We start from the raw sequence: 26,945 nt of genomic DNA, 5'->3' as shown, positions 1-26,945 counted from the left end.
AAAAACGATATCTTATGTCATTCTGCTTAAATAAATGTATCTTGATTTAAGAATGTTTAGAAATTTTACTGAAAGTAAGAGAAATACTAAGAAAGATATTTTGCAGTGCTAGAACAAAAATGTGTTAAGAAAATGTTTTTTTGGCTTTTGCATGGTGTTTCTGTGTCTGCAGTTTTGTTGTGTTCGGGCTAGGTGAGAAGTCATTTTTTTGTGTGAATGCTGACTGGGCTTTTCAACTTGCTCTTTTCAAATCTCTGACAATACACAACAATATAAAAATGTTTCAGAAAACACAAAGAATTTTTTTTTTTTTTTTTTTTTTTTTTGCTGGCCAGAATTTATTTCACTATAATATCTCTACTGAAATGTACATATATATTAACTTTAGGAACATGAATAACTATGTTAGCTGTATGTTTTGAGCATTTTCAGTAGCATAAGATAATCACAGACCATATGGCAAAATATATATATGGCTGATAATAGCAGATCAGTTGCAGAGGTCTGTGCTGCAGCAGTATCTCTCCACCTGAGGAGGCACAGCAGAATCACACTCCTTAGCTTTGCCACATCTGCGCACCTCACCGTCTACAAAAAGAAATGCACACAATAGCTTTCACAAAAGGCTCTTGGGTTGAAAAATAATACTCACTATCCTATTTTTTCTGCATTATCCTATTTTTTTTTTTTTTTTTTTTTTAGCATCTGAGGAAATGAATACGGTCAACTCACAGGCTGGAGGATGCATTCTGATCCTCAAACAGGTATCGAGACCACTGCTGCATTCTCTCTCCTCCATCTCATTACAGTTGGGTTCTTCTTTGTTGATCTTCTTGCAGTAGTTGCACCTCAGTGCCTGCGCAACTATGAGATCACAAATTTGAAATGTAAAAATAATGTTGAAAATAATAATAATAAAAAGCAATCTTCTATATTTTCTTACAATTATAGGAAAAAATACCTGAAAAATTCAGAATATAAAATCACAAATCAATGGCCAGGAAATTAGATAAAGTAACTTGGCATAGAATAGCCTTCCTCAACTTGCAGACAGCTTTTTACAGGAAGAAGAGTCAGTGTTGTTCCACTCAATGTTAATGGCTTCAAACAGTTAATAAGAATGTCTTCCAGTTCGTTTGAGTTTAATGTGAGACTAAATATTCACTATAGGGTTCAATTGGACAGGAGCCTGATGGACTTTTCTCAAGCCACTTCTTGGTTGTCTTTGCAATTTGAGCATGAGCACTGTCTTGTTGAAAAACAACATCTGATCATTCCTCTTTAGATAAATTTGAATTTCTGGGAATCAAGCCATTTTTCAATATTCTCCTGTACTCCAAAGCATTAAATGACTTTTCAGGGTGTAGCTCACCACCAGCAGCTAAAAAAGCTCCCCACACAATGACACCTCTCCCTCCATGCTTCACTGTGTTAGAGATGCAGTTATTATATATTTCTCAGCAGATTTTCGAAGACAGCGCAGAGCATCACCATGCAACTCGTGTTTCATTGTGATTCATCACTCCACACACAACTTCCAATATTCTGCCAAAAACTTCTTTCTGTCTTTGATGTTTTTCTGAGACGGCTATAGCTTTTTAAGCAGTGAATTTGACTTGACTAATCATTTGTGGTTAAGAGAATTAAAAGATTAGTGTTTTGCTATATTATATATATATATATATATATATATATATATATAGATATATATATATATATATATATATATATATATATATATAAATATATATATATACAGATATTATAAAAAGCGCAACCTGTTTACTTTAATTGTATTACAAAGAGATTCTGAAAACAGTCAAAATTGTTTTCCACTTACCACAGAGGGCACTTAAGATCATGATCAGAAGCAATGTGCGGGATCCCATCTTTTCTTTCTTTCTTTTTCAAACTGACAGAAATGAATGATAACGAGTGATTAAATATGAAAAAAAATACATGTAAAATCAATATATTTATGCATGAAGACTAAAATTGCTGTAAAGAAATACTGTAGTCTGATGTAATATCTTTCTTACCTTCTTAGACTTGCCCAAGAATTAATCATGGAGATGAATACAGCATGTATATATATATATGACACCTGATAACAAGTGCCCTCCTCCCTGCCCTAACAATAACTTGCTATGGGGTATTGCGTGTCCTATGTACCATTTACATCCTCAGTTTAAATAAACAGATAAATACAGTTATTATTACATAAAACAAACTTTATAATATAATCAAATGTTTTATTTCCTTTAGCAACAGTTTTATTACAATTACCCTGTTTTTCAAGGGTATTTGGATACACTTTACACAATTTATCTTAAATCTAAGTTTTTTTAAAACTGCTAATATATAATACTTGTTGTCATCTTACATAAAACAGCATATAAGGACAATTTAAGTTATATATTTTAGATATAAAAAACATGATTATGAAAACTATCTCACACATAGCCACAGTATTGAGGTCATTTGCTTTGTGTGAACAACAATAGTGAAATATTACACTGTCACACCCTAATGTTCCCAGTCCTTTCTTACCCGATGGCTAAACTGAACAAATGAGACAGTTCTTAGTCACATGAACAAATTTTGAGAATCAAGAAATTAAAGTTTATATCATTATCAGGTTCAAATTAATTTTACATTTTATAAACAAATACCAGAAAAAAACTATAACACGCATATGAATAACAAGGAAAATCAACAAGTGACTGTCTTTTAGAGAAAAAAATATCTGTATAAAACAATCAAATACCTTACAGAAAAATAGCAATCTCATTTAAAAAGGTCATCAACAAAACATCAAATTTATAATGAAAGAAAATGAATACTTGACGTTTTCCCCTCACTGATCCTGGTCACCTTAGTAGAAAATTGTGTTGTAGTCCACAGAACTTGCTTTATACAGACACATCGAAAGGATCATACCACATATCTGCAAAAATAAAAATTCATAAATGAACCATCCATGGTTCAACCATTCAGTTAATCATTAATAATATAATATCTAATTATGGCAATGCCCTCAATTAACGTTGGAGAAAACATTGCAGATTCAAATGCTGCGACCAAGCCAATTAACGAATCTTCACACCACACACTAGGCTACTATTATAACAGCACAAACATATACCTTGCCAGTATTCCACAGTGAAATCTCTGTGAGGAAAGATACAATTGAAAGAAACCACTGAGACCTTTGTACAATCATATTCTGTAACTCTGAGCTCACAAAACAAAGTCACACAGTAACAAAACCGCATGAAAATTTAAAACAGCCAAATGTAAGACCATAGCGCTGTATGTCTAGTCTGAGAAACAATACTGTTTCTCATGGTTACTATATCATTTCCACACCAAGCAGAACCATGCATTAACTATAACAAAACATATTACACAGCACTCTACAATACTCGATTCTGATCAATCGCAGCATTCACCAGTCAGAAATGTCATAATGTTCACCATTGTCCATAGCAACACTTCAGTCTAGTATTAAGCTGCGGTCATATTTAACATTGTTTGGCGCATCTCTGCAGCCAGAGTTCAGTTGTTTGAACAGGAATTCATTTGCAGGGCGAAAGCTTTTGCATTGGGTTCTGTTGATGATTCATACATCGATTGACAATAGATGATGGATCTTTTTTGCCCCTGCATTGAAATTTTGCTAATTTGACTGCTCTCTTTTGTTTCAAACAAATGCAACTCAATCTTCAGTCTTAGTTATCTTCTTTTTAAAAAAAAAAAAAATAGGAACTTCAGTTTTAATTGCAGTGTTTGTCTTACTGCAAGGCCGATTGATTTGCATGTTAGTGTACTTTTTTATTCCTTAACGGAAGATTTAAGATAATATACAGGTAATTTCTAATCATTATTTCATTTCCACGCATTTATATTTGCGAGAAGCTGTGTAATAAGTGGGATAATGTTCACTCACTATTTCGTTATTCCAAAATAAACCCCTTAAAGCTGGAATACAGTTTGTTGTGTTCAAAAGGACTTGAAAGTTTCCCTTACGAAAAAGAAGTTCATTTTATGAAGTATAGCCTAAGTTATGTTCATGTATATTTTTAAGTATACTTTATGTAGTAAGTATACTAATATCAATGTGTACTAGTAGTTAACTTGTAAATGTAATATTTCAATACTGCTTGGGACTAAATTGGCCCAAATGAAGTATACGTGTAAGTGTACTAACAGTAGTGAACTTTAATTGCACAACTACGTTTCTCATTTGTACTGCATCTGTACTACAAATAAACCTGTTATGAGTATATTAATTACTATTTTAATACTAGCAGTACGTTTATTAGCTTATGAAAGTACACTTTGAAGTGTACTCTCAGTAAACTACTAGTTTTATACTGCAAGTATACTAGTTTTCTTTAAGTGAACATAACATCATACTTATAGTTTACTATATTACTTTTGCACTTTCAGTATACCAGGCTACTATGCTCCAATTTAGTTGTTAATTTTTTATACTGAAATATATCTTTAACTGTATTTTAATCTTAAAAACATGTTATTGCATGCATTCTTTTTTATCAACACTTGAATGTGGGTAAGTTTCATAAAGAGGCAACATTTCAAAAAAAAAAAGTTGAGAAAATATCATTTTTTGTCAAAGACTACACCTGGATCAGATTCAGAATGATGATCAAAACACAGAAGGGGTAGATCATAGCTTCACAGTCGTTTCCTTATTATGGGTTCATCATTTCTTTCAGTAACATTAGGCAGTTGTAATTTAAATTTGTGATTTTTGAGATTTTACATTTGTGTAAACAATCTTCTATCACTTGCTTCATCTTCTTCTTCTTCTTCTTCTTCTTCTTCTGTGTTTTGATCGAAGATTCTGTACTAGAAGATGCGTAATAGCGCCCCCTACCGTACAACAATGAAAACATGGATAGCTAGAAAAATTCAGGAAAGAGTAAAGTAGATTTGAAGTAAATTCCTATGTACACTAGCCTACAAAAATGCAGGTACTCAGAATTAGGAAGATATCTCTTTTCTTTATAAATATATATTTTTAAACAATGTATATTTAGCCTACTCAATCAAAATATTAAACAAAACTACAAGTCAAGTATACTTTGAATACTTAATTATACTTTTAATATACTTAAAATATACAAACATACAAATATACTTAGACTTTTCTGTCAGTATAAGACAATTTTACTTAAGTGCGATTTTAGTACATAAAGTATAATTCTGAAAAATAGACTGAAAGTATACTTTCTTGTTTTTAGTTTAAAAGAAATATACTAATAGAAAACTTAAATAAACTTCTTTTGTTGTAAGGGTTGGTAGTGTCTGGTAATCTTATTTTGTGTGATCCTCAGTCGTTGTATGAACTCCAGTTTTTCTCTGTAACCATTTACAAAGTTGGCAATGATGCCAAGTGTTTTAAAATGTGTGTATTGTATTCCAGACTTTATGGGTGATACCAACTATACATTAACTGTGCATCCATGCAAAAATGAAGCACTCAACCACACCACACTAGTAACAAACTGAGACCTGGATAGCTGAACATGGCTGCCATGTGACCTTCTAGGGCAGCAACGGTGTGTGCGATTAAGGCAACAGTAAGATACCAGACAAATCCACTGAAGACACTATGAGACATATGACCAGAGGTGGGAAATAAAACCTTCATCAACACCATTAATTCCTCCTGTTATACTAAATCTATTCTCATTAACTCTAATTCTGAATTGGGTTTAATGTGTTTGGCGACAGCTTGCTTACCTCCACCACAGAAATGGTCAAAATAACCACCAAAATCAAGAGAATATTTTCTTCCAGCCACTTTTTTATATTGTCACTGCAACCCTTTGAGAGAGAGAAAAGAGGTACAACTCAATTTTTTATGTTGGAACACAATTTATAAAATGATTATGGGGCAGAGCTGAAACCGTACCTGCTCATAAATTGAGCATACAGTGTGATTCGAAATGGAAACATTTGAGAAACATGTGGAACATTGGAGAGACATTGGAGCTTCGGTTTTATGTGTTGCATTGACAGTGACATTGCCTGTGTCGACGCAGGAACAAGGTATAGAATCCCCCCAGTCCTGTTTCCCTTGCCAACCACAGCATTTGGTCTGCAAAAATATAATGGAGGTGAAATTTTGTTTCAGACTTCCCAATAACTGTCAAAGTTTGCTTTCAAGTTCTACTGATATCATGGCATATAACAGCACCTCTGGACTGTAGAATGTATTATGCATTACGTGGCATGTATTATGCTTATAATTTTATTTAGAGCTCTATTTTAGAAATATTGAATTTTCATGAAAGCTACTTTTGTAGTCAAACACCTCTTAAAATTTTACAAGATGAATGAGATGTCCTATTATCCAAAAGTGGGCTGAAACTGCTCTGATCCCTGGCATATAGACTGGGGGAAAATTAATTAATTAATTAAAATGAGCTAAAGCTACACAAATGTAATTCTTTTCAGCTCACTTACTACATAATTCATTTTTGTGGCATTAAAGGGTTAGTTCACCCAAAGATTCTGTCATCATTTACTCACCCTCATGTTGTTCCAAACCATTCGTTCATCTTCAGAACAGAAATGAAGATCTTTTTAATGAAATATGGGAGCTTTCTGTCACCTCCATTGACAGCATACGCAACTACCACTTTCAAGCCCCAGAAAAGTAGTAAAGACATCATTAAAGTAATCCATGTGATTCCAGTGGTTTAACCACAATTTTCTGAAGCAACGTGAGTGCCCATAACCCATAATTTACCACTTTATTTGCAAAATATTAATCTCCAATGCACAATCATGCAATCTCACATCAGACTCACGCGTCAACACAAAACATGTACGTCGTAGTGCTCTCATGAATGCACATTGGAGTTTAGCTAATATTTTTGTAAATAAAGTGTATTATGTTTTTTTTTTTTTTTTGCACAAGCATTCGTATTTGCATTGCTTCATAAAATTTAAGTTAAACCACCGGAATACATGGATTACTTTTATGATGTCTTTACTACCTTTCTGGGCCTTGAAAGTGGTAGATCCGTAGGCTGTCGATGGAGGAACAGAAATATCTCAGATTTTATTAAAAATATATTCATTTCAGTTCCAAAGATGAACAAAAGTCTTACAGGTTTGGAACAATACGAGGGAGAGTAATTAATGAAAAATTTTCATTTTTGTGTGAACTAACCCTTTAATGTCAGTTCAGTGACAAACTATAAATGCTTAAAATTAAGATGAATTAAATAAAAATCATTTCATTACTTTTACTTAATTCCATGTGTGAAATGTACTTGAAAAAAGATTATGTACTTGAAAATTTAGTCAGTTTTACACTACCGTTCAAAAGTGTGGGGTCAGTAAGATTTTTTAATGTTTTAAAAGAAGTATCTTCTGTTATTTACAGTTATTTACATTTTTATTTCATGATGCTATGATGAATAGAAAGTTCAAAAGAACAGCATTTGTCTGAAATCTAAATCTTTTGTAACATTAAACACTACAGTTCAAAAGTTTGGGGTCAGTAAGAATATTAATTTTATTTTTGGGGGACAGAAATAAAATTAATCAATACTTTTATTCATCAAGGATGAGTTAAACTGATCAAAAGTTACAGTAAAGACAATTATAATGTTAGAAAATATTCTATTTTAAATAAATGCTGTTCTTTTGAACTTTCTATTCATCGAAGAATTTTGAAAAAAAATGTTTTCAACATTGATAATAATCATAAATGTTTCTTGAGCATCAAATCATCATATTGAAATTGATTTCTGAAGGATCATGTGACACTGAAGACTGGAGTAATGATGCTGAAAATCCAGCTTTGATCACTTTACACTTTACTGTATATTGACATAGAAAACAGCTGTTTAAAATTGGAATAATATTTCACAATATTACTGTTTTTGTTTGTATTTTTAATCAAATAAATGCAGGCTTGGTGAGCGGAATATACTTCTTTTAAAACATAAAAAAATCGTACTAACCCCAAACTTTTGAACGGTAGTGTACATAAAGTTTTCTCATATATATTTTTCTTTTTGTTGTGTACTGCCATGTGTTGATGTCTGTTGTACTGTTTCTCTTACCTCCATCTGAATGTACTCTAGAGTCTGTTTAAAACCCTGGAGACTGGAGTCATTGCTTCCAAATATCTTAACTAGATCAAGAGTATGCTCACTTAGTGAATCGACCAACTGATTAAGAGTAAGGGGGAAAAACAAGTTAAAGATGTTTTGGTCATGATTTTATCTGAAGTACTGGTTTCATAGACATATAAGATTTAAAAAATGGAAATCAATCATACTGATTAAAAGCTTGACACCAAAGATGATTAATTAAGTAATGTGCTGGATGTGTATAAAAAAAGCCCAAAGCCAAACAGGGTGGGACTGCAGATCTGCATGCTTGAGTTACCTGACTCTTCTGGGTGTAGAAAAGAACCCCACCCACTATCTGAGCCGCGAGAAGAACTGTGAGCAGGATGAAATACTGCAGATAAATGAAGCTCATTTTAATACTGCTACAGCTCAGTGGAGCAGATCAACTTACTGCTGCATTACAAACACAAGTACCAAAAACATGCACAATTCCCAAGAGGCTGGTGACTAATACTAGGCTCATAACATTTTAGGAGTTGTCCTAACAAATAACCTATTTTTAAGGTTAAAGAGTATGTTAAATGACGCAAATCTTTTGCAAATGTTTTGTTTGTCTGAAAACTCACAATTGCCAGCAGACATTTGACAGTCTTCAGAGAACCCAGACATCCAAAGAAGCCTAATGACATGGTCACAGAGCCACTGATGATCAGCAAGTAGGAGAAGAGAGAGACTGAAATGTAGGGAGGGGAGGGCACTGCAAAAAAACATGGAGCAAATGTTTTAATAGTTTGCAATATACAATCAATAATAGGCAAAGTATCGAAACAGCACTTCAAATAAATATAAAACTTACAGAAAATGCTGGTCTCCGAAAATAGTATCCATAGTCCCAAAGATAAGAGGAGTGATCCTAAGAGCTAAATGAGAAGAAGAAAAAGAACCTGTTCAACAGCAATTTGAAGAAGTTTTGCCTTGTTGAGAAAAAAGGGAACGTATTATATACAGTACAGTCCAAAAGTTTGGAACCACTAAGATTTTTAATGTTTTTAAAAGAAGTTTTGTCTGCTCACCAAGGCTACATTTATTTAATTAAAAATACAGTAAAAACAGTAATATTGTGAAATATTATTACAATTTAAAATAACTGTTTTCTATTTGAATATATTTCACAAAGTAATTTATTCCTGTGATGCAAAGCTGAATTTTCAGCATCGTTACTCCATTCTTCAGTGTCACATGATCCTTCAGTAATCATTATAATATGCTGATCTGCTGCTCAAGAAACATTTAATGTATACAATTGTACAAAATATTTGTGTACAATATTTTTTTTCAGGATTATTTGATGAATAGAAAGTTCAAAAGAACAGTGTTTATCTGAAATCTAATCTTTTGTAACATTATAAATGTCTTTACTGCCACTTTTGATTGATTTAATGCATCCTTGCTGAATAAAAGTATTTATTTCTTTAATTTCTTTTCAAAAAAATAAAAATAAAAATTCTTACTGACCCCAAACTTTTGAACGGTAGTGTATAATGCTACAAAAGCTTTGTACTTTGTAATCATAAATGTTTATTGAGCAGCAAATCAGCATATTAGAATGATTTCTGATGGATCATGTGACAATGAAGACTGGAGTAACGATGCTGAAAATTCAGCTTTGCATCACAGGAATAAATTACTTTGTCAAATATATTTAAATAGTACACAGTTATTTTAAATTGTAATAATATTTCACAATATTACTGTTTTTTTACTGTATTAAGTGTATTAATTACTGTATTAAGTAAATGTAGCCTTGGTGAGCAGACGAAACTTCTTTTAAAAACATTAAAAATCTTAGTGGTTCCAAACTTTTGGACTGTACTGTAGCTGCAAGGAAAGTGTTGTCGAATATATTTTTTGCTCTGTATATTTCATTTCATTTCCTTTTGGATCAGTTAAATGTGTCTGAGGACTCGTATGCAACTTACAAAGAATATTAAATTGAAGAGAAATAGGAAGTATTTGGTGAGACTGAGACAGCACTCAGACGCCATATCTGTAAGCACAAAATAAATAGAAAAATATCTTCAGGATGACAAGAAGAACTGTTCCACTTTTATTGTTCACAGAAAAGTTAGTTTCACACAGTTCAGTACTTTTTTTAAAGAATAGCATGTGTGTTAAATTTGTTTTTGTATTTGTTTATATGGATTTGTTGCCCGGAAAGAAAAAAAACCCTGCTTCTCTCTTCAAGCACAAAAACAGAACAGGGTACAGGAAGTGTCTTGTACTCTCGTATTTCCTTGCCTATGGTAACGAAACCAAAGCTATCGTTTTACACAGACATGCATTAACTATTCAAGCACTAGCAGGCACATGGGACAAAAGTGCTTTGTTTGCTGTTATGAAAATTCGAGAATATATCCTTCAGGGGTTACGTAAATTCATGTTTTTTATAGGATTACATCCTGTTCGATGGTTAAAACAGCCAGTGATTTTTGTTATTCCTCCCCTTTTATACTGTTATTGTAACCAGAACGTTTTTTTTTTTTAAACATTTATGAAATAAAATCTGTTTTTTTTTTTCAGGAAATCATATCTCAGATAAACAATGTTTCATAATCAGCATCTAACTGGCATTTATCAAAACATTTTAATGATCTGACTGATGTCTTATAATTCTTTCTAGAATAAACCGTTTCACCAATGAAATAAAGATGTAAAACTTACCTTAAACAAACTGGGCAAAGTCGGTAAGATTACACGGTGGGTAAAGGAAATGTGGCAGCATCACATGAGATCATGTAAAAATAAAATTTGCATAAATAAAATGTTCAATTTTGATTTGCTGTATTGCTTGAGAGTTCATGCCTGTAAGTAAAGCATCACTGACTATACTTCAGTAGAAAGCAGGTGCACAGGAACACCCACCATAAATAAAATATCAGCCCTAGTCACAGAATCGTACACCTTTTAGATCCACATATCCCCACTTACTTTCTGAATTAGCAGCATTTAATTTGAAATGTGTAAATTATTATTTGTCATGCTATGACATTTTGTGATGTTTTCATGTTTTTCACAGGCTGCAAGATTTAGAAAATGTAATTAATTTGACATTTATAAAAAAGCAACATTGAAAAAGTTTTGTTTTCATCGAAAAATTCCCATATGGTGCTTAAGACTTCATGATATCGATTTCTGAGAGGGAACAAAAGAAATGACCTCAGATATAAGAGCACACCTGTTCTTAACAGCAGATGAGTGCATGAAAATGAAACACAGGGGCAGAGATCAAGATTAATTCATCTGAGGTCACTATTATGCCTCCCACAGGAGCTTGAAATTTCAGCTCTCATTCCGTTTCAACAAGCTTCCTGATCGGCCTGTTCCCCCCACCCCCGCCCCAAATACAGCTTTAGCACAATTAGTGGTAGATAATTAGGTGGAATGTTTTAGGGCTTCCCTGTTAATGGATAGAAAGGGCAGTAGGTGCTGTGATTATATCTAGGGCAAAGTGCTGTTATTAAATGGAGGAAAGCATCATGGATTGAAATGGATTTCAATATTGCCTCGTGATCAGAGACACAAGTTAAAGAGTATACAGACAGACAGACAGACAGACAGTTAGATAGATAGATAGATAGATAGATAGATAGATAGATAGATAGATAGATAGATAGATAGATAGATAGATAGATAGATAGATAGATAGATAGATAGATAGATAGATAGATAGATAGATAGATAGATAGATAGATAGATAGATAGATAGATAGATAGATTATAGTTTATCCTTTTGATCTTTAATTCATAAAATTAGCAAAAATCTAACCTTTCATTGAAGGAAACAAATTGAAAGTGGGGAAAAATCACATTATGAAATAAATGTTTTAAATTGTTATAAATGTTTTTACACGTTGGCCACAATTATTGCCACCCTTTCATTCAATACTTTTTGCAACCTCCTTTTGCCAAGATAACAGCTCTGAGTCTTCACCTAATGCCTGATGAGTTTGGAGAACACCTGACAAGAGATCAGAGATCATTCCTTCATGCAGAATCTCTCCAGATCCTTCAGATTCCAGCTCCACGATGGTGCTTCTTCTCTTCAGTTCACTCCACTCATTTTTTTAGGGTTCAGGTCAGGGGACTGGGATGGCCATGGCAGAAGCTTCATTTTGTGCTTGTGTGTTGGTTTTGATGTTTGTTTTGGATCATTGTCCTGATGGAAGATCCAACCACGGCCCATTATTGGATTTCTAGCAGAAGCGTTCAGGTTTTGATTTTTTATCTCTTGACATTTTGATACCATATATCTGAACAAGATGTCCAGGACCTCCAGCAGAAAAATAGGCCCACAACATTAAAGATCCAGCAGTATATTTAACCGTGGCCATGGGGTACTTTTTATCCATAATGTGTGCACCAAACCCATCTGGTGAGTTTGCAAAAAGCTCTTTTTTAGTTTCAAAAATGACCATGCATATTATACGCACTTTATGGCGTGTATATGATACGCTCTTGGTTAGGATGGGGGTGGGGGTTTCGTATGTATAATACGCCATAAACTGCGTATCATATGCACGCGAAAAACTGCGTACCATAAGCACGCCAAAACTCATTTTGGCGTATATATTCTACGAGATTACACACATACTATTTATACGCATTTTCGTGTGATCGGGCTCAATATGCTGGAGATTGTTTCTGGATAAGAGCAGAGGATTTTTCTTGAAACTCTCCTTAAAAACTGGTGGGAATGTAGGTGCAGTTTGATTATTTTTTTAGGCTTTCTGAGACTCAAGACTCAACTAATCTCTGCAATTCTCCAGCTGTGATCCTTGGAGAGTCTTTGTCCATTCAAACTTTCCTCCTCACCGCGCATTAGGACGATTTAGACACTCGTCCTCTTCCAGGCAGATTTGTAACATCTTTAATTGATTGGAACTTCTTAATTATTGCCCTGATAGTGGAAATGGGGATTTTCAATGCTTTTTTCTTACAGACACTTTCTATTTTGTGAAGCTCAACAATCTTCTGCTGCACATCATAACTATATTCTTTGGTTTTACTCATTGTGATGAATGATTAAGGGAATTTGGCCTTTGTGTTTCCTCATGTTTATACTCCCGCGGAACAGGAAGTCATGGCTGGACAATTTCATGTTCATGATCACCCTGGTGTGCTAAAATTTTTTAAATATGAATGGGAATATACTTCAGAGATATTTTACTCATAAAAAATTTTAGGGGTGCCAATAATTGTGACCAACGTGTTTTGGAGAAAAACATTTATTTTAAAATTTGACCTCCCCCGCCCCACACTTTCAATTCTTTTCCTTCAATGAAAGGTTAGATTTTTGCTAATTTGATGAATTAAAGATCAAAGGGATAAACAATGCAAATTTATTTTTATTGTCATCTTTGATCATATTTACCAAGGGTGCCAATAATTCTGACCACAACTGATAGATAGATAGATAGATAGATAGATAGATAGATAGATAGATAGATAGATAGATAGATAGATAGATAGATAGATAGATAGATAGATAGATAGATAGATAGATAGATAGATAGATAGATAGATATCAAGTAAACTTTTTTTTTTAGATGCACTATTTTATTGAACTATTCCTTCTCTCTTTCCCTCCTACTGTATAACCTTGCAAACAGTCTGATTAATTCTGTCTCATCATTCTCTGTCCTTCCTCCCTCTCCCGTCTCTGTAAACAGCACCAGTAATTATGGGAAATGAACAAATGAACATCGTACTAATAGAGTTTCATTATGTTAATATGCTGTATGCTACTGGGTGTATAAAAGACAGACTGTCCCTCATTCAGACACACACCTGCAGCAACCCTGTTATTTGAAGGTTACAGGCTGTCTCTTTTTTCCTGGAATTCTGATTTTGTTTTTTTATTAATATTTATAAACCACAACTGTTCTCTTAGAAGGTAAGTGTTATTTGTGTTGTGTTTATGTTTTAACAACTGTACTATTATCAGGATTGTGTGTTAAAATTCCTTATAGAATGAGGTAAAACAAAATGTTGTTTAATTTATAATTTATAAAACATCACAAAAGTAAACTAAGTCAGTCTAGTTGCTTGGTAAACACCTAACTAACACTACCTTTACATATAACAGCAATTGTTGTAAGCTTTTTTCCCCCTTTCAAATAACATGGTTTGTTTTACAGTGTTTGGATGCACATGTTACATGTACTTTTTTTTTTTGTGTACAGATGCAGACAAATTGTGCTCTACTTTGCATCTCTCTCTGTGTCTTTACTGCACATCTCTCAAGAATCCATGGCATGACCCTTACGGTACATCTTCTATTACCTCTTCTTGGGTTCAACAAGATAGATGATTGTTTTTTCATCGTCTCTTTTATGGGTCTTTCTATTAATCCCACAGAATCCAGAGAAAAAAGGCTGGACTCTACACAGTGCTGGGTACCTACTAGGACCTTGTAAGTGCATTGCATTCAAACAGTTAGACAGAGTTTTGTGCAAATGTGTATTTTAACTGCATTTAATATTGGTTTTATTGCTTTAATGTTGTGGTTCTCCTCTTGCAGATGCTCACAGAAGTCTTAATGTAAGACACAGAGCTACGGGCAAAAGAGACGTGTGGAATGAGAGCTCAAGCGTACCAACATCTTCATACAGTCAGTCCTTAAAGCATTTATAATTAGTTTTATTATGAATAGCAAACCTTAAGGAATAATCTGAAATATTAGTACATTTCTATTTATATTTCTATAATAAATATTCTTCTTCTTTGTTAAATTAATTGTTAGTATTGTTCTAAAGTAGTCCATTTTTTTTTTTTTTTTTTCTTATTCCATAGACGATTCATATCTTCTCTCACTGCTGGGTCATCTTGCACATCTGCGATTAAAAGGTGAATTTCAAAATAGTTTCATTGATTTGTTTCCTTTTATGTCTTGTAACTGAAAAAAATTATGATTACTATTTTTCTCTTTCAGAAATGGGAATGGCTGAAGATTTTAGTGGCTCTTTAATCAATGGCCATATGAAGCAATAACAGATATCTCTGTTTTCATCCTTTGTTATCATTATTTATTACGCAGTTAAAACTGGTAAATTGCATATATTAATACCCCATGAATCTGATTTGGCTCTTCTCACCACTTTACACAGAATTGTTGGTGCATAATTACCTGCTTCAGAGTTCAAATAAAGCACTTCATGATAAATATTTTAGAAAACCTTTTATATTTATTCCATATAAAAAAAGTAAATTGTGGTAATGTGTTGGTCAATCAGAAGTGAAAACTACTAATGAAACCTGTTTTCACCAATGCCATTTACAAACAGACATTTTTCAACAAATAGCTATTTAACTAATAGTTATGATTTGAATTGATTTCGAGAATGTTTTCAAAAGATTTGCCTAAAAAATGTGTTTTTTTAAAGGCTAGTGGGAGTGTATATATTTCTATTAAGTGTAATAAAGGGATATTGGGTCAAGATTTATTTCAGACCAGATTTCTTGAATACTAATGCGTCCTATGTGTTTTGGATGTCATTCTCTTCAATCTCAAATGTAGACTATGTAATAAAGAGCAAATATGTGTTATGGCGCCATCTTGTGGCAGATAAAGGAAATTCCATCCTTGTAAATGCTTCCAAATGCGCAAGACCAGAGGTGGGTAGAGTATCCAAAAACTGTACTCAAGTAAAAGTAGCCTACTTGTAGAAATATTTACTCAAAATTGAAAATAATCATTTTAATAGTTACTTGAGTAAGAGTTAAAAAGTATCCAATGAAAAATCAACTCAAGTAGCTAGTTACTATTAAAATAGAAAACCATTATTTTAAATTGTAATAATATTTCACAATATTACTGTTTCTCTGTATTTTTGATCAAATAAATGCAGCCTTGATGAGCATATGAGACTTCTTTCAAAAACATTCTCGGGTTTATTTTAATCCTTTATTGGGGTACTGGGCAGTATATGATGTGCTGTATGGACTATTTTACACCAGGGTGACACACTTTACACAATACAGCTTATTGCTACTGCTTAGCTTCAGTGGGTGTGCATGTCAAAGCTTCAGGTTGACCGCTGCAGCATCTTTCCAACCATATAGACCCCCTTACGTAGAAATATAAATCTCAACAATAATGACACGCTTCATGCCGCAATGCATTTTATAACAGACTATTATTAAGTTAAAAATTAACTGCATTACATCTATAAAAAACAAACACTCTGTGTAAGATTAGACCACTAAACCACACACAACCTCTCCAGCATCAAGTTGTCAGTTATCACCTGACCACATTTTCCCTTGCCACAGCTAACACAATTTCAGCAGCAAGAGAAAAACTAACACTAAAGGTACGTTTACGCGACAACAATGTACTAACAATGTTTCTTTGTACAGATGACAACGTTATCAAAAATTTCTGATTCACATGGATCCGCGCTAACGACTAAAAACACTGTATTACGCATGCCAGACAAGTAGTTGGCGATGTCACTTTGTAAAGAAAGACTACCTGTGCATATATGCATTCTTTTACAGAGCATCTAAGTCCAATTTTGAGCCCAATTTGGATATTTACCCCATTGGCAGCGCGAGCGTCACTACGGGAAGCAGAAAGTGCCTGACTTCAAGGGTTGGTTCACCCAAAAATGAAAATTCTGTCATTTATTACTTACCCTCATGTCGTTCCACACCTGTAAGAACTTCGTTAATCTTCGGAACACAAATGAAGATATTTTAATTGAAATCCGATGGCTCCGTGAGGCCTCCATAGGGAGCAATGGACACTTCCTCTCTCAAGATCCATAAAGGTACTAAAAACATATTTAAATCAGTTCATGTGAGTGCAGTGTCTCAATATTAATATTATAAAGCGACAAGAATATTTTTATAGTGCCAAAAAAAATAAAATAAAGTGATGGCCGATTTCAAAATACTGCTTCAGGAAGCTTCGGAGCACAGATGAATCAGTGTGTCGAATCTGCTGTTCGGAGCGCCAAAGTCACGTGATTTCAGCCGTTGGCAGTTTTGACACGTGATCCGAATCATGATTCGACACACTGATTCATTTATGCTCCGAAGCTTCCTGAAGCAGTGTTTTGAAATCGGTCATCACTAAATAAGTCATTATTTAGTTTTTTTTTATTGCACCAAAAATATTGTCGCTTTATAATATTAATATTGAGCCACTGTACTCACATGCACTGATTTAAATATGTTTTTAGTACCTTTATGGATCTTGACAGAGGAAGTGTCATTGCTCCCTATGGAGGCCTCACGGAGCCATCGGATTTCAACAAAAATATCTTCATTTGTGTTCCGAAGATTAATGAAGGTCTTACGGGTGTGGAACGGCATGAGGGTGAATAATAAATGACAGAATTTTCATTTTTGGGTGAACTAACCCTTTAAGATAGTCCCAGACTAAAATGTATGTTTGAGCTGTTAACTGAAAGCAACTTGTATTGACATATTTTAAAATAATTCAGTGCCATTGTTTTGTCTCAAAATGCACACCAGGAATGTTTTTTTCTAGTGTCTATGTTAATAAAAAGTTACTTAAATATCCTAATTGAACTATAGCCTGTGTGTGTGTGTGTGTGTGTGTGTGAGAGAGAGATAGAGTCTGGTGGTCACTCCAATACTACAATGATATAAATAATTGATGACCACAACCCTGCCACATAGGGCTAGCCTAAGGGCCCCCAGCAGGCTGCCAGTGTAGGGCCCCTGAGAATTTGCTCACTGGCAAAACGTTGGCCCCTTAGCACTGGCCGCCCTCACTTAGCCCCCAGGAAGCCCTCACTAGGCCCACACAGGGCCCAGGCTATTAATCTGCAACAGTAAATCTGTTTCATTATAAATACTTTTCAGCTACTATACACACACAAAAAACAAACAAACAAAAAAACATAAATGAAATGCATGGCAGCACAGGGTGCCAAATGTTTACCATTAATAAAAAATAACGGTCAAAGATTGTTAAAAAAGAAAAGAGAGCCTGGAGTGAGCCCAAAGCTGTGGGTCTCGCCTGGGCAAGCCCGCACTCTGCCTGTTTAGGTTTAGTGTGGGCTGGCCCTAGTGCACTGTGCCCGCAAAAAGCCAGGATGGGGAATATTTTTTTTTTACCTCCATTTGACCTCTGATTTGACCTATTATTAATATTTATGGCAGTGGATGAGAAAATGGGTCATTGTGCAATATGATACATTGGAAATAAAACGTAAAAACCCAGGCCTACTACATATATACATCTACTGTCTATAAACAACCGCATTATGAATTAAAACAGGTTACATTTCTCCCCTATACTCACAAGAGAATGATGCACCTTCAGTATGGATCAGATTCAGGTCAGGAGCGCAATATGAGCTGCTATTCTGCTCCACCCCAATATCAGTCTAACTAATTAATTTACCATCAACATGGGATTGAAGCACGCCAACTAGCAAGAGGGGAAAACCTAAACTTTAGAGTTATAACTTACAGGCATCATCCCCTTGGCAGTTTACATGAATGCACCCCATTACAGACATTTAAACATCATTTTGGTTCTCAGTCAGAGAGAATGGATTCATTTTGTGTCAGGTTTTGTCACAATATTCTGGGGATTCTGCATGCTTTATTTCACATAGTAAACAGTATACAAAGCCAGGCATATTGCAGGGTACGGGAGATAAAACTACCACAAGATAATTTGAAGTATATGCTGCAGCTCTTTCAAGAATAACAATACTTTTAACAGGAAGACAATATGTATGTAATACTATATGCACAATTTTAGAGTCTGAAATTACTCAACTTTCCATTCTCGAAACATGAAACCAAGAAAGAGAGAAATAGAGAGGAGATAAACCAAAAAGAAAAGCCTATTAATGCATTTGACCACTCCTAACCAGTACTTCTGACCAGTTTGGGCATTTAAAGCATGGGGAACAAGAGTCTGTTTGATAGTCTGAAGCTCTTCCAGGATCAGCTGCAATAAGTGCATGTCATTCATTTTTTCTTTGCTGTATATTTCCTTCAACATCAGAGACTCTAGAGGAGCCTCCACTCCAGAATAACAGATGTGATCACTGCTGTTTCCTTTGCATTTATCTGAAAGAAAAACACAGTCTATGACAGTAAGACGATACAGTTTCCGTATTGCTGTGATAGATGTGCATACCTGTTTCAGAACTGAGATCTTCAGGTCTCTGAACCCTCTTAGTGTCTTGTTCAGAGCTCATATTTATTAAGTATATCACCAAAATCGTCTCCAGAAGACTCAACAACATGAAGGAAAAGATGACAATGACATACGTAGCTGCACAGAACAAAAGAGGGAGTTTATATGAAACTATAAAGACAGTCTAAACATACCACTGATATATGAAAAGACTTCTCTGTATTAAGGGAAATTTCCTTGAACCGAGAATTCCCTTACCGATCAGAGGACATCTGTGAGATTTGGATGGCAGAATGTCATTTAGGATGAGCATAAGTACAGAGATCCCCAGCAGCACAGTCACTTTGAAGCACAGCTTCTCCCCTCTATCTGGTATGAAAAAAGAAGCTAGGTCCACAATGAGGAAAAACAATATAGGTAGCTGAAAATTGATGAAATGCATCAGGGGCATCCTTCTGACTGAAATCTAAAGAGGAAAGAGACAATAGAGAGGTGAAACATCTAAGACTGTAATCACTAGAATGGAAGACAAAACTGAGTATTAGTACCGTGTACTTTATCCTGTCATATGTTTGGCCCTCATAAATATCTTTCTCCTTCGAGACGGATATGTTCAAGAATTCCCATTCTCCTTCGGTTAATATGCTTTCCCGAGCTACTTGTGTCGCCTTTGATGAATTGGAGGCAGGAACCAGCTTTATTTCTTTATCTGTTTCACATAAAGGAAAGCAGCTTGTTACAGAGTAACAATGAATAGCCTACCTGTAGGGGTTTTTGATAATGGAAAGCAACAACATTATAATACAATTAACATTTGCGATACTTTATATAGCAAGCAAGTAAAGCTGTACAATTAATTGTCATTGAATCATTAATTCAAGAGGTTCATTCAAAAAATGCTGATTCATCCAGCAAATGAAACAAGTGAAGTGTTTATGACTGCGTCATTGGGCCCTACCGTACGACGCCAGGTGCAACGTAAGTGTTTTTTGCTAGTTTCAGCCTGATGCAGTTATCATTTTCACGTCCAGCAGACATGTTGTTTAAATAGCTAATGCATTCACACCCATCTGTTGCCCATGGGTGTGCTGGTCTGAAAACGAGGTGTGTTCAGGCGCATTGTTGGCGTGTTGCTATTTTGAGGCAACTGAAAACGACTGCGCCATTGACCAACAAAAACCTGGTCTAAAGTCAATGGCGCAATATTTTCGTTGTTGTTGTTATTTAAAGGCACGTTAATGATATGCGCCTATAGGTGGATGCACAACGCTCGTACACTCTGCTTGTTACACACACAGGGACGCGTAGCAGCACATGAACATGCTAAATATTAAAAATAAAAGGATTACATTACATGTTATTACATGTTGTTTGTCTGGCTTTTCAGAATCATGATTCTCAATTTATCCAGAATCGTGCAGCTCAACAACCAAAGTAAACAAGTTTGAATGTACTAAAACTATCAATAAGGAAGATTCATCAGCAAATGGCATTTGTTTAGTTAGAGCAATTGCTTGAACAATGTGTGAACAATATATAGGTTACCAATTATTGGTACCAAAGGCCTACATACAATAAAGATTTTTAAATATATATGTATTGGCCAATACTGAATATACATTGGTTGATGTATATTTAATTGTACATGCTTATTTCCCCTTTCTTTTACATTTAGAAGTTACTTTAAAGGTGCCCTAGATTCAAAAATTGAATTTACCTCGGCATAGTTGAATAACAAGAGTTCAGTACATGGAAAAGACATACAGTGAGTCTCAAACTCCATTGTTTCCTCCTTCTTATATAAATCTCATTTGTTTAAAAGACCTCCGAAGAACAGGCGAATCTCAACATAACACCGACTGTTACGTAACAGGGGTGTACGCCACCAATATTTGCATATGAAAGGCATTAGACAAGGGCAGGACGTCTGGATGTGCACAGCTGAATCATCAGACTAGGTAAGCAAGCAAGGACAACAGCGAAAAATGGCAGATGGAGCAATAATAACTGACATGATCCATGATATTTTTAGTGATATTTGTAAATTGTCTTTCTAAATGTTTCGTTAGCATGTTGCTAATGTACTGTTAAATGTGGTTAAAGTTACCATCATTTCTTACTTTATTCACGGAGACAAGAGCCGTCGTTATTTTCATTTTTTAAACACTTGCAGTCTGTATAATTCATAAACACAACTTCATTCTTTATAAATCTCTCCAACAGTGTAGCATTAGCCGTTAGCCACAGAGCATAGCCTCAAACTCATTCAGAATCAATGTAAACATCAAAATAAACACTGTACTTACGCGATTAGACATGTTGCTTGACAAACACTTTGTAAAGATCCATTTTGAGGGTTATATTAGCTGTTTAAAGCAAGCGCGAGCTCTTTGGGCGTGGAGCACGAGAATTAAAGGGCCACACACCCTGAATCGGCTCATTTCTAATTATGCCCCAAAATAGGGGCATTTAAATAGGGGCAGTTAAAATTTTTTAAAGAATTTAAAAAAATCTATGGGGTATTTTGAGCTGAAACTTCACAGACACATTCAGGGGACACCTTAGACTTATATTACATCTTGTAAAAAAAAGTTCTAGGCACCTTTAAAAATACTTATAGTTCCAACCTGTTAAATGTAATTTTCAGCAAATCTCAAAATAAATATCCATTTTTCATACTGTACATTATAATGTTATGATGCCTAAATTAACTTGTAGCATTTAAAATTATTGATTTTATTTACCAGTGTTTTATTTTTATTTATGTAGACAAAATCGGATAGATTTTAATATCGCTCATTTATCGATTACCTGCCAACATTAAAAAATAGGCCAGATTTTAATATCTTGCATCCATAATTTTAATGAATGTTTACTTGATGAATATTTATTGTGCACTCACCTGAGTGATTAATTGAAGACACTGTTATGTGGCAGGTTTGGGTATCAAAAGGAAATTTGTGTACATTCATTGTGCAGGTACTGACAATTTTATGGTCATCCTCCATCGTCACATTTCCATCATGAGTAATATACAAATATGGGTTCAGTGGTCCATCTTCCTTCTCTACACTGAAACATGTCGATAAATTACATTTTTAACATGGCAGGTAAAATGAGTTTGTGTCAAAACAAATCTACCATTTTACATAAATAATGTTATATGGTTAATAAACAAGGTACTTTTTTCAAAATCATCAATAATAATGTATAAAGTATAATGTGTGTATTATATAAATTAAGAAAAAACATATACAGATTTATCATTTGTATACACTCACGCCTCAACAACATAGAGGTCTGGTTTCCAAAGCAATTCTTTTGGTAAAATCACTTTTTTAATGCCACAGAAATCCTTAGGATCCCAAGAGATTCGTTCGTTGTTCCAGCGCTAAATGAGCAAAAATAAATACATAAATAAATAAACGTCTTTAAACGCCTAAATTATTTTAACCAGTATTTATATTTCTTCTTTTTTTTTTCAATTATGCAATATAATCTAGGAATTAGAAGATTTGCAAATTTTTGTTTAACACTTACCGCAGATATCCATAATAAAGGTACAAAGATTTGAGATTTTTCAATCTGCAAAAAATAAATGAATGAATTCAATTAAAATAATAATATTAATAATAATAATAAAACTTTAAACAATGGTCTACTGGAACATAGGTTGTTTGCAGTCATACCATAGAAAGAATGCCATAGAGGTAAATATCAAAATACACTATGGTGGGGTGTGTCCAGTCCAGTGCAGGACGGCAAGTTGTGAATTTCTCATTGCCTTTGGTAAGATTTAAATAATCCAGTACGTCTTGCTTACTGCATGCTCGTTCAAGGAATGCTCCATCTGCAAGCCAGTAATATTAAAAAAACTATTTTAGATGTAAATAAACGACGTAGATGCCCTATAAGTACACAATTTAGCCATTGCAAACAAGGTGCTTATATTAAAAAAACAACTTAGAACATCGTCTAAAAAAAGAATGGAAGCTTTACTCACCTATTAGAAACAGTAGACAGGTAATACAGACAAGAAAAGAATTCATTTCCAACGTTCAGTGTAAAACCACCTCTGGTTAGCAGACGACTGGTAACTGGTCCCATTCACCGCCTGCGTTTATATAACAGTGCATGTTGAAAATGGATGGGATATAATAATGGAGAACACAATTCCCCTGAGCACCATAAAACTTTCTGATGGGCTGTTGAAGGCAATTTTTCCTCACAAATGTGACATTCATTTTGCTGTTATTGTTAGTGGAGGCAATCTTTGAATGAATTTGCGCTTGAGTGGATGATGGACACATGCTATAAGGTCCTGGGAGATGTGCTTTTATCTTACAATTTTGATCACAAAGGAATAACAATTATTGTTGAATGCATTGAATATTAGATACACTCAACTTACACTCATTTCATACACATACTGGGTGGGAAATGGCTGAGATTCACTGGGATGACTCTAGTTGGGAAGATTTTTAGGGCCCGAGCACTGATGGTGTGAGGACACTATTGTAATTGCTCAGTCAATTATTCTTCTTCTCCGAAATGAATTGCATTTTGAGGGCCTAAACATGCTTGAAAACTCACAAAACTTTGGGTTTCAGAATTAGGTGTGGCAAAATGGCGATCAAGCACAATCAAGCACCCTTCGCGCTACGTTTCATATACAAGTATGAAATTTGGTAGACACATGTAACAGAATTTTCTCTGCAAAATATTTGCAGTTTTTGCCATTTCCAGATGTTGTACTTTAACAAACTCCTCCTAGACCTTTAATCAGATCAACATAATATTTGGTCAGTCTAATTTAAAGGCCTTTGCAACGTTAAATTGCGAAGATCTTGAGTTTTCGCTGAAGGGCGTGTCTGTGGCAGCCTGACAAATTTCGATGTTTCACCATGAAACTCAAGCATACAATGTCCAACCTGCCTCAAACTTCAAATGTTCGATAAGAGTCCTAGCCTGAAGACATCTACATGCCAATATTCAGTTAGTCATAGCGCCACCTGTTGGCAACAGGAAATGGCGTGCTTTACACTGTAATTCACTCCCTGAAACACATTTAAATCTACACGCCAAAATTCACTTATACTCATATCGCCACCAGCTGGTAGCAGGAAGTGTGTCAAATACAAATGACTGATGTTGTCCTCCTATATTTATATACTTAAATGCATATTGCCCACCTTGCTCTGTTTCCCTAAAGCCACCGAGTTGCGTGGACACGGGTGCGAGGGCCCTTTCATCGCTACTTGCAGCTTTAATTGTTATTATTCTTTTTCTCTCTTGTTTTTTTTTTAACTATCAACTACCTTTCAGATGTATTTAAATATAAAATTGTCTATAATCTATGATAAAATTAAACATATTTCATGTTTCCTACAAACAATATTTTCTCGAGTATCAAGACAGCCACATGAAAGGTCAATGAACAACATTGTTTGGCACAAACAAGCTTATTCAAAAGAATCTCAGCTTGGAGATAATTACTGTAATTTTGGACAAATGAAAGATTGTGTTCAGCTGTCGCAAATTTGTTGACTTTTGAAAATCAAGTTCATTGGTTTTGATGCACAAAGTTGTATTTATTGTCTCTTATAACAAAAATATTTTATTTAAATCCATGAAAATGCAGATCCTGTTATAAATAACAGTGAAAAAATAAATTGTTTAAAACTGTTGTTCCATAATCTTAGCAGATTCTTCTGTTCGTCTCCAATTTAAAGCCACTAATTAAGATTTAACTCCTTCATTTTATTAATTTATTCCCTCGTTTTAGTATATTGTGGCCACACATTAAAAATCCATTCCCTCGTTTTACTAGGGTGACCATATGTGCCATTTTCCCAGGACGTGTCCTGTCCAGGTTTTCTAATATGCATAAAATGTCCCAGTTTTGGTTTTGTTTTCATATTTGCGGAAGATAACGACTGAAAAATAATTTGACCAATAGCGTGCATTATACATAATCAACCAATCATGGCTTGCGAGAAGGCTGGATCTACAGAGAACGGTCAAAGCATTGCAAATACGACAACATTTTAATGCATTGCATGAAGACTGTCAATAAGAACAGTGGCTTGCACAGACCTCCATGTAGAAATTGCGTTCCTAAATCGCATTCCGGGGGCACATCGATATGACTACTTTCACAATTAAAGAGGCAAGGGCTCAAGCCATTTTAGGCAATTTAGAAATCCTGGACAGGACGCGTCCTGGCAAAATGGCACATATGGTCACCCTAGTTTTACTAAATAATGGCCACGTTGTAATAAATTGTTCCCTTGTTGTAACAAATTAGTATAACATGGCATGTCATGCTCTGTAGGTAACCATAATTACCATTAATTTGAACAGAAACTGTTAAAAATTTTTGAATTTTCTTTTACAATGCTCCAAACAAATCTTGTTTAAGAAACAGTTTATTGTGTTTTTTCGACATTTTGTAATCTTCATTCTACAAAAGTGAATTGATGCAACCCATTCCTCATGTAGGTTTAGTTACACTCACTCCTCCAGGTGCAGAAAGAGGACAGAACAGAATCACAAAAGCAATACAGATAGCAAAACTGGAGAAAACTCCTTGAATTCATCCATGCTCTGTGCAGGTCACACGACAGTGGTTTCTCTCTGTAGGTAAATGTGACATTCTGCTGTAAAACATTCAATGCGTGGCTATGTTTATCTGTATTGCCTCCAGACAACGTGCTATTATGCGGCTGTATTGCTTGTCTTGTGACTCAGTACCTGTTGCTTACACAACATGTAAGCTCAGAGTGGAAGGGCTAGACATATAGTGCAAATGTAAAGGTGGAGGAATTCTATTTTCTGACTGCAACTACCATGCGCTTACCACATGCACCGCATATCTGCTGTCAAGGGAAAATCTACTAGTGCATGTGTAATGTATACAATCCCATTTGGAGAAATTTCATACAGTTCATATACTACAGTAAACAACACATTGAACAGACTCTTACAACGATAACAAACTAGGCTAACATAAAAAAAATAAATAAAAAATAAACATTTTCCACACAAAGGAAAAGGATTGTTGGTTCTCAAAGTACATTAGACTTTTTGAGAGAGATAGAAACACTATTTGATTGTACTGTGAATCCTTTTTTTCGTTTCAGATAGTCCAGATAGACAAGTGCTAATGAATCAAGAAAACTGGATTATAGATTAAGGAATTGTGAGAATGATCGTAAAGGGATAGTTCACCCAAAAATATAAAATTCTTTTCATTTACTCACCCTCATGTCATACCAAACGTGTGACTTTTTTTTCTTCTGTGGAACATAAAGGAAGATCATTATTGTCCATAAAATGAAAGTCAATAGGGTCCAACGTTGTTTTGAGAAAATTAACTTTCAGAATTTTCATTTTTAGGTAAACTATCTATGGAAGCTTGTTTCCGCCTCTGAATAACAAATAAAAAAGTTAATTGCGACTTTTTATCTCAAAATTCTGACTTTAGTTTTAAAGTCAAAATTGCGAGATATAAACTCAAAATTGCAAGTTATAAAAAAAAGTCAGAATTGCAAGTTAATATCATGCAATTATGATTTTATATCTCGCAAGTCAAAATCGTGAGTTATAAACTCGCAATTCTGAGAAAAAAAGTC

General features: G+C 34.4%; 3 protein-coding genes across 5 annotated transcripts; 1 reads left to right on the top strand and 2 right to left on the bottom strand.

Moving 5' to 3' along the window:
* Window positions 1–331: 331 nt before the first annotated feature.
* cd37 (CD37 molecule) lies at window positions 332–10,983 on the bottom strand. Of its 3 annotated transcripts, none has more exons than XM_067370000.1 (11): window positions 10,845–10,983; window positions 10,103–10,170; window positions 8,750–9,043; window positions 8,440–8,514; window positions 8,112–8,219; window positions 5,945–6,130; window positions 5,773–5,856; window positions 2,040–2,947; window positions 1,841–1,912; window positions 733–864; window positions 332–588 (listed from the first exon to the last, which is right to left on the bottom strand). In XM_067370000.1, exons 2-8 carry the CDS (start codon window positions 10,166–10,168, stop codon window positions 2,876–2,878), a joined length of 885 nt encoding a protein of 294 aa, XP_067226101.1. In that variant the 5' UTR covers window positions 10,169–10,170; window positions 10,845–10,983; the 3' UTR covers window positions 332–588; window positions 733–864; window positions 1,841–1,912; window positions 2,040–2,875. The 3 variants fall into 3 exon arrangements, with proteins under 3 accessions (XP_067226101.1, XP_067226102.1, XP_067226099.1); XM_067370001.1 differs by having other exon boundaries at window positions 1,841–2,947; window positions 8,750–8,880; window positions 8,980–9,043; window positions 10,845–10,976; XM_067369998.1 differs by having other exon boundaries at window positions 1,841–2,947.
* A 3,067-nt stretch (window positions 10,984–14,050) lies between these two features.
* Window positions 14,051–15,173, top strand: gall (galanin-like). Its single transcript, XM_067369250.1, has 6 exons — window positions 14,051–14,076; window positions 14,366–14,449; window positions 14,541–14,595; window positions 14,704–14,793; window positions 14,976–15,029; window positions 15,115–15,173. Exons 2-6 carry the CDS (start codon window positions 14,366–14,368, stop codon window positions 15,171–15,173), a joined length of 342 nt encoding a protein of 113 aa, XP_067225351.1. The 5' UTR covers window positions 14,051–14,076.
* Window positions 15,174–17,923: 2,750 nt separating this feature from the next.
* On the bottom strand, window positions 17,924–23,412 carry LOC137008335 (5-hydroxytryptamine receptor 3A-like). The gene is made up of 10 exons (XM_067370304.1): window positions 23,315–23,412; window positions 23,001–23,161; window positions 22,852–22,896; window positions 22,593–22,702; window positions 22,214–22,383; window positions 19,860–20,020; window positions 19,570–19,777; window positions 19,312–19,449; window positions 19,046–19,241; window positions 17,924–17,978 (listed from the first exon to the last, which is right to left on the bottom strand). The coding sequence occupies exons 1-10, from the start codon at window positions 23,358–23,360 to the stop codon at window positions 17,924–17,926; spliced, it is 1,290 nt and encodes a 429-aa protein (XP_067226405.1). The 5' UTR covers window positions 23,361–23,412.
* Window positions 23,413–26,945: the final 3,533 nt, after the last annotated feature.

The sequence above is a fragment of the Chanodichthys erythropterus genome, chromosome 19, assembly GCF_024489055.1.
Source record: "Chanodichthys erythropterus isolate Z2021 chromosome 19, ASM2448905v1, whole genome shotgun sequence".
Taxonomy (NCBI): domain Eukaryota; kingdom Metazoa; phylum Chordata; class Actinopteri; order Cypriniformes; family Xenocyprididae; genus Chanodichthys; species Chanodichthys erythropterus.
The sequence above is the reverse complement of the archived record's forward strand: the minus strand, read 5'-3'. Positions and strand labels throughout refer to the sequence as shown.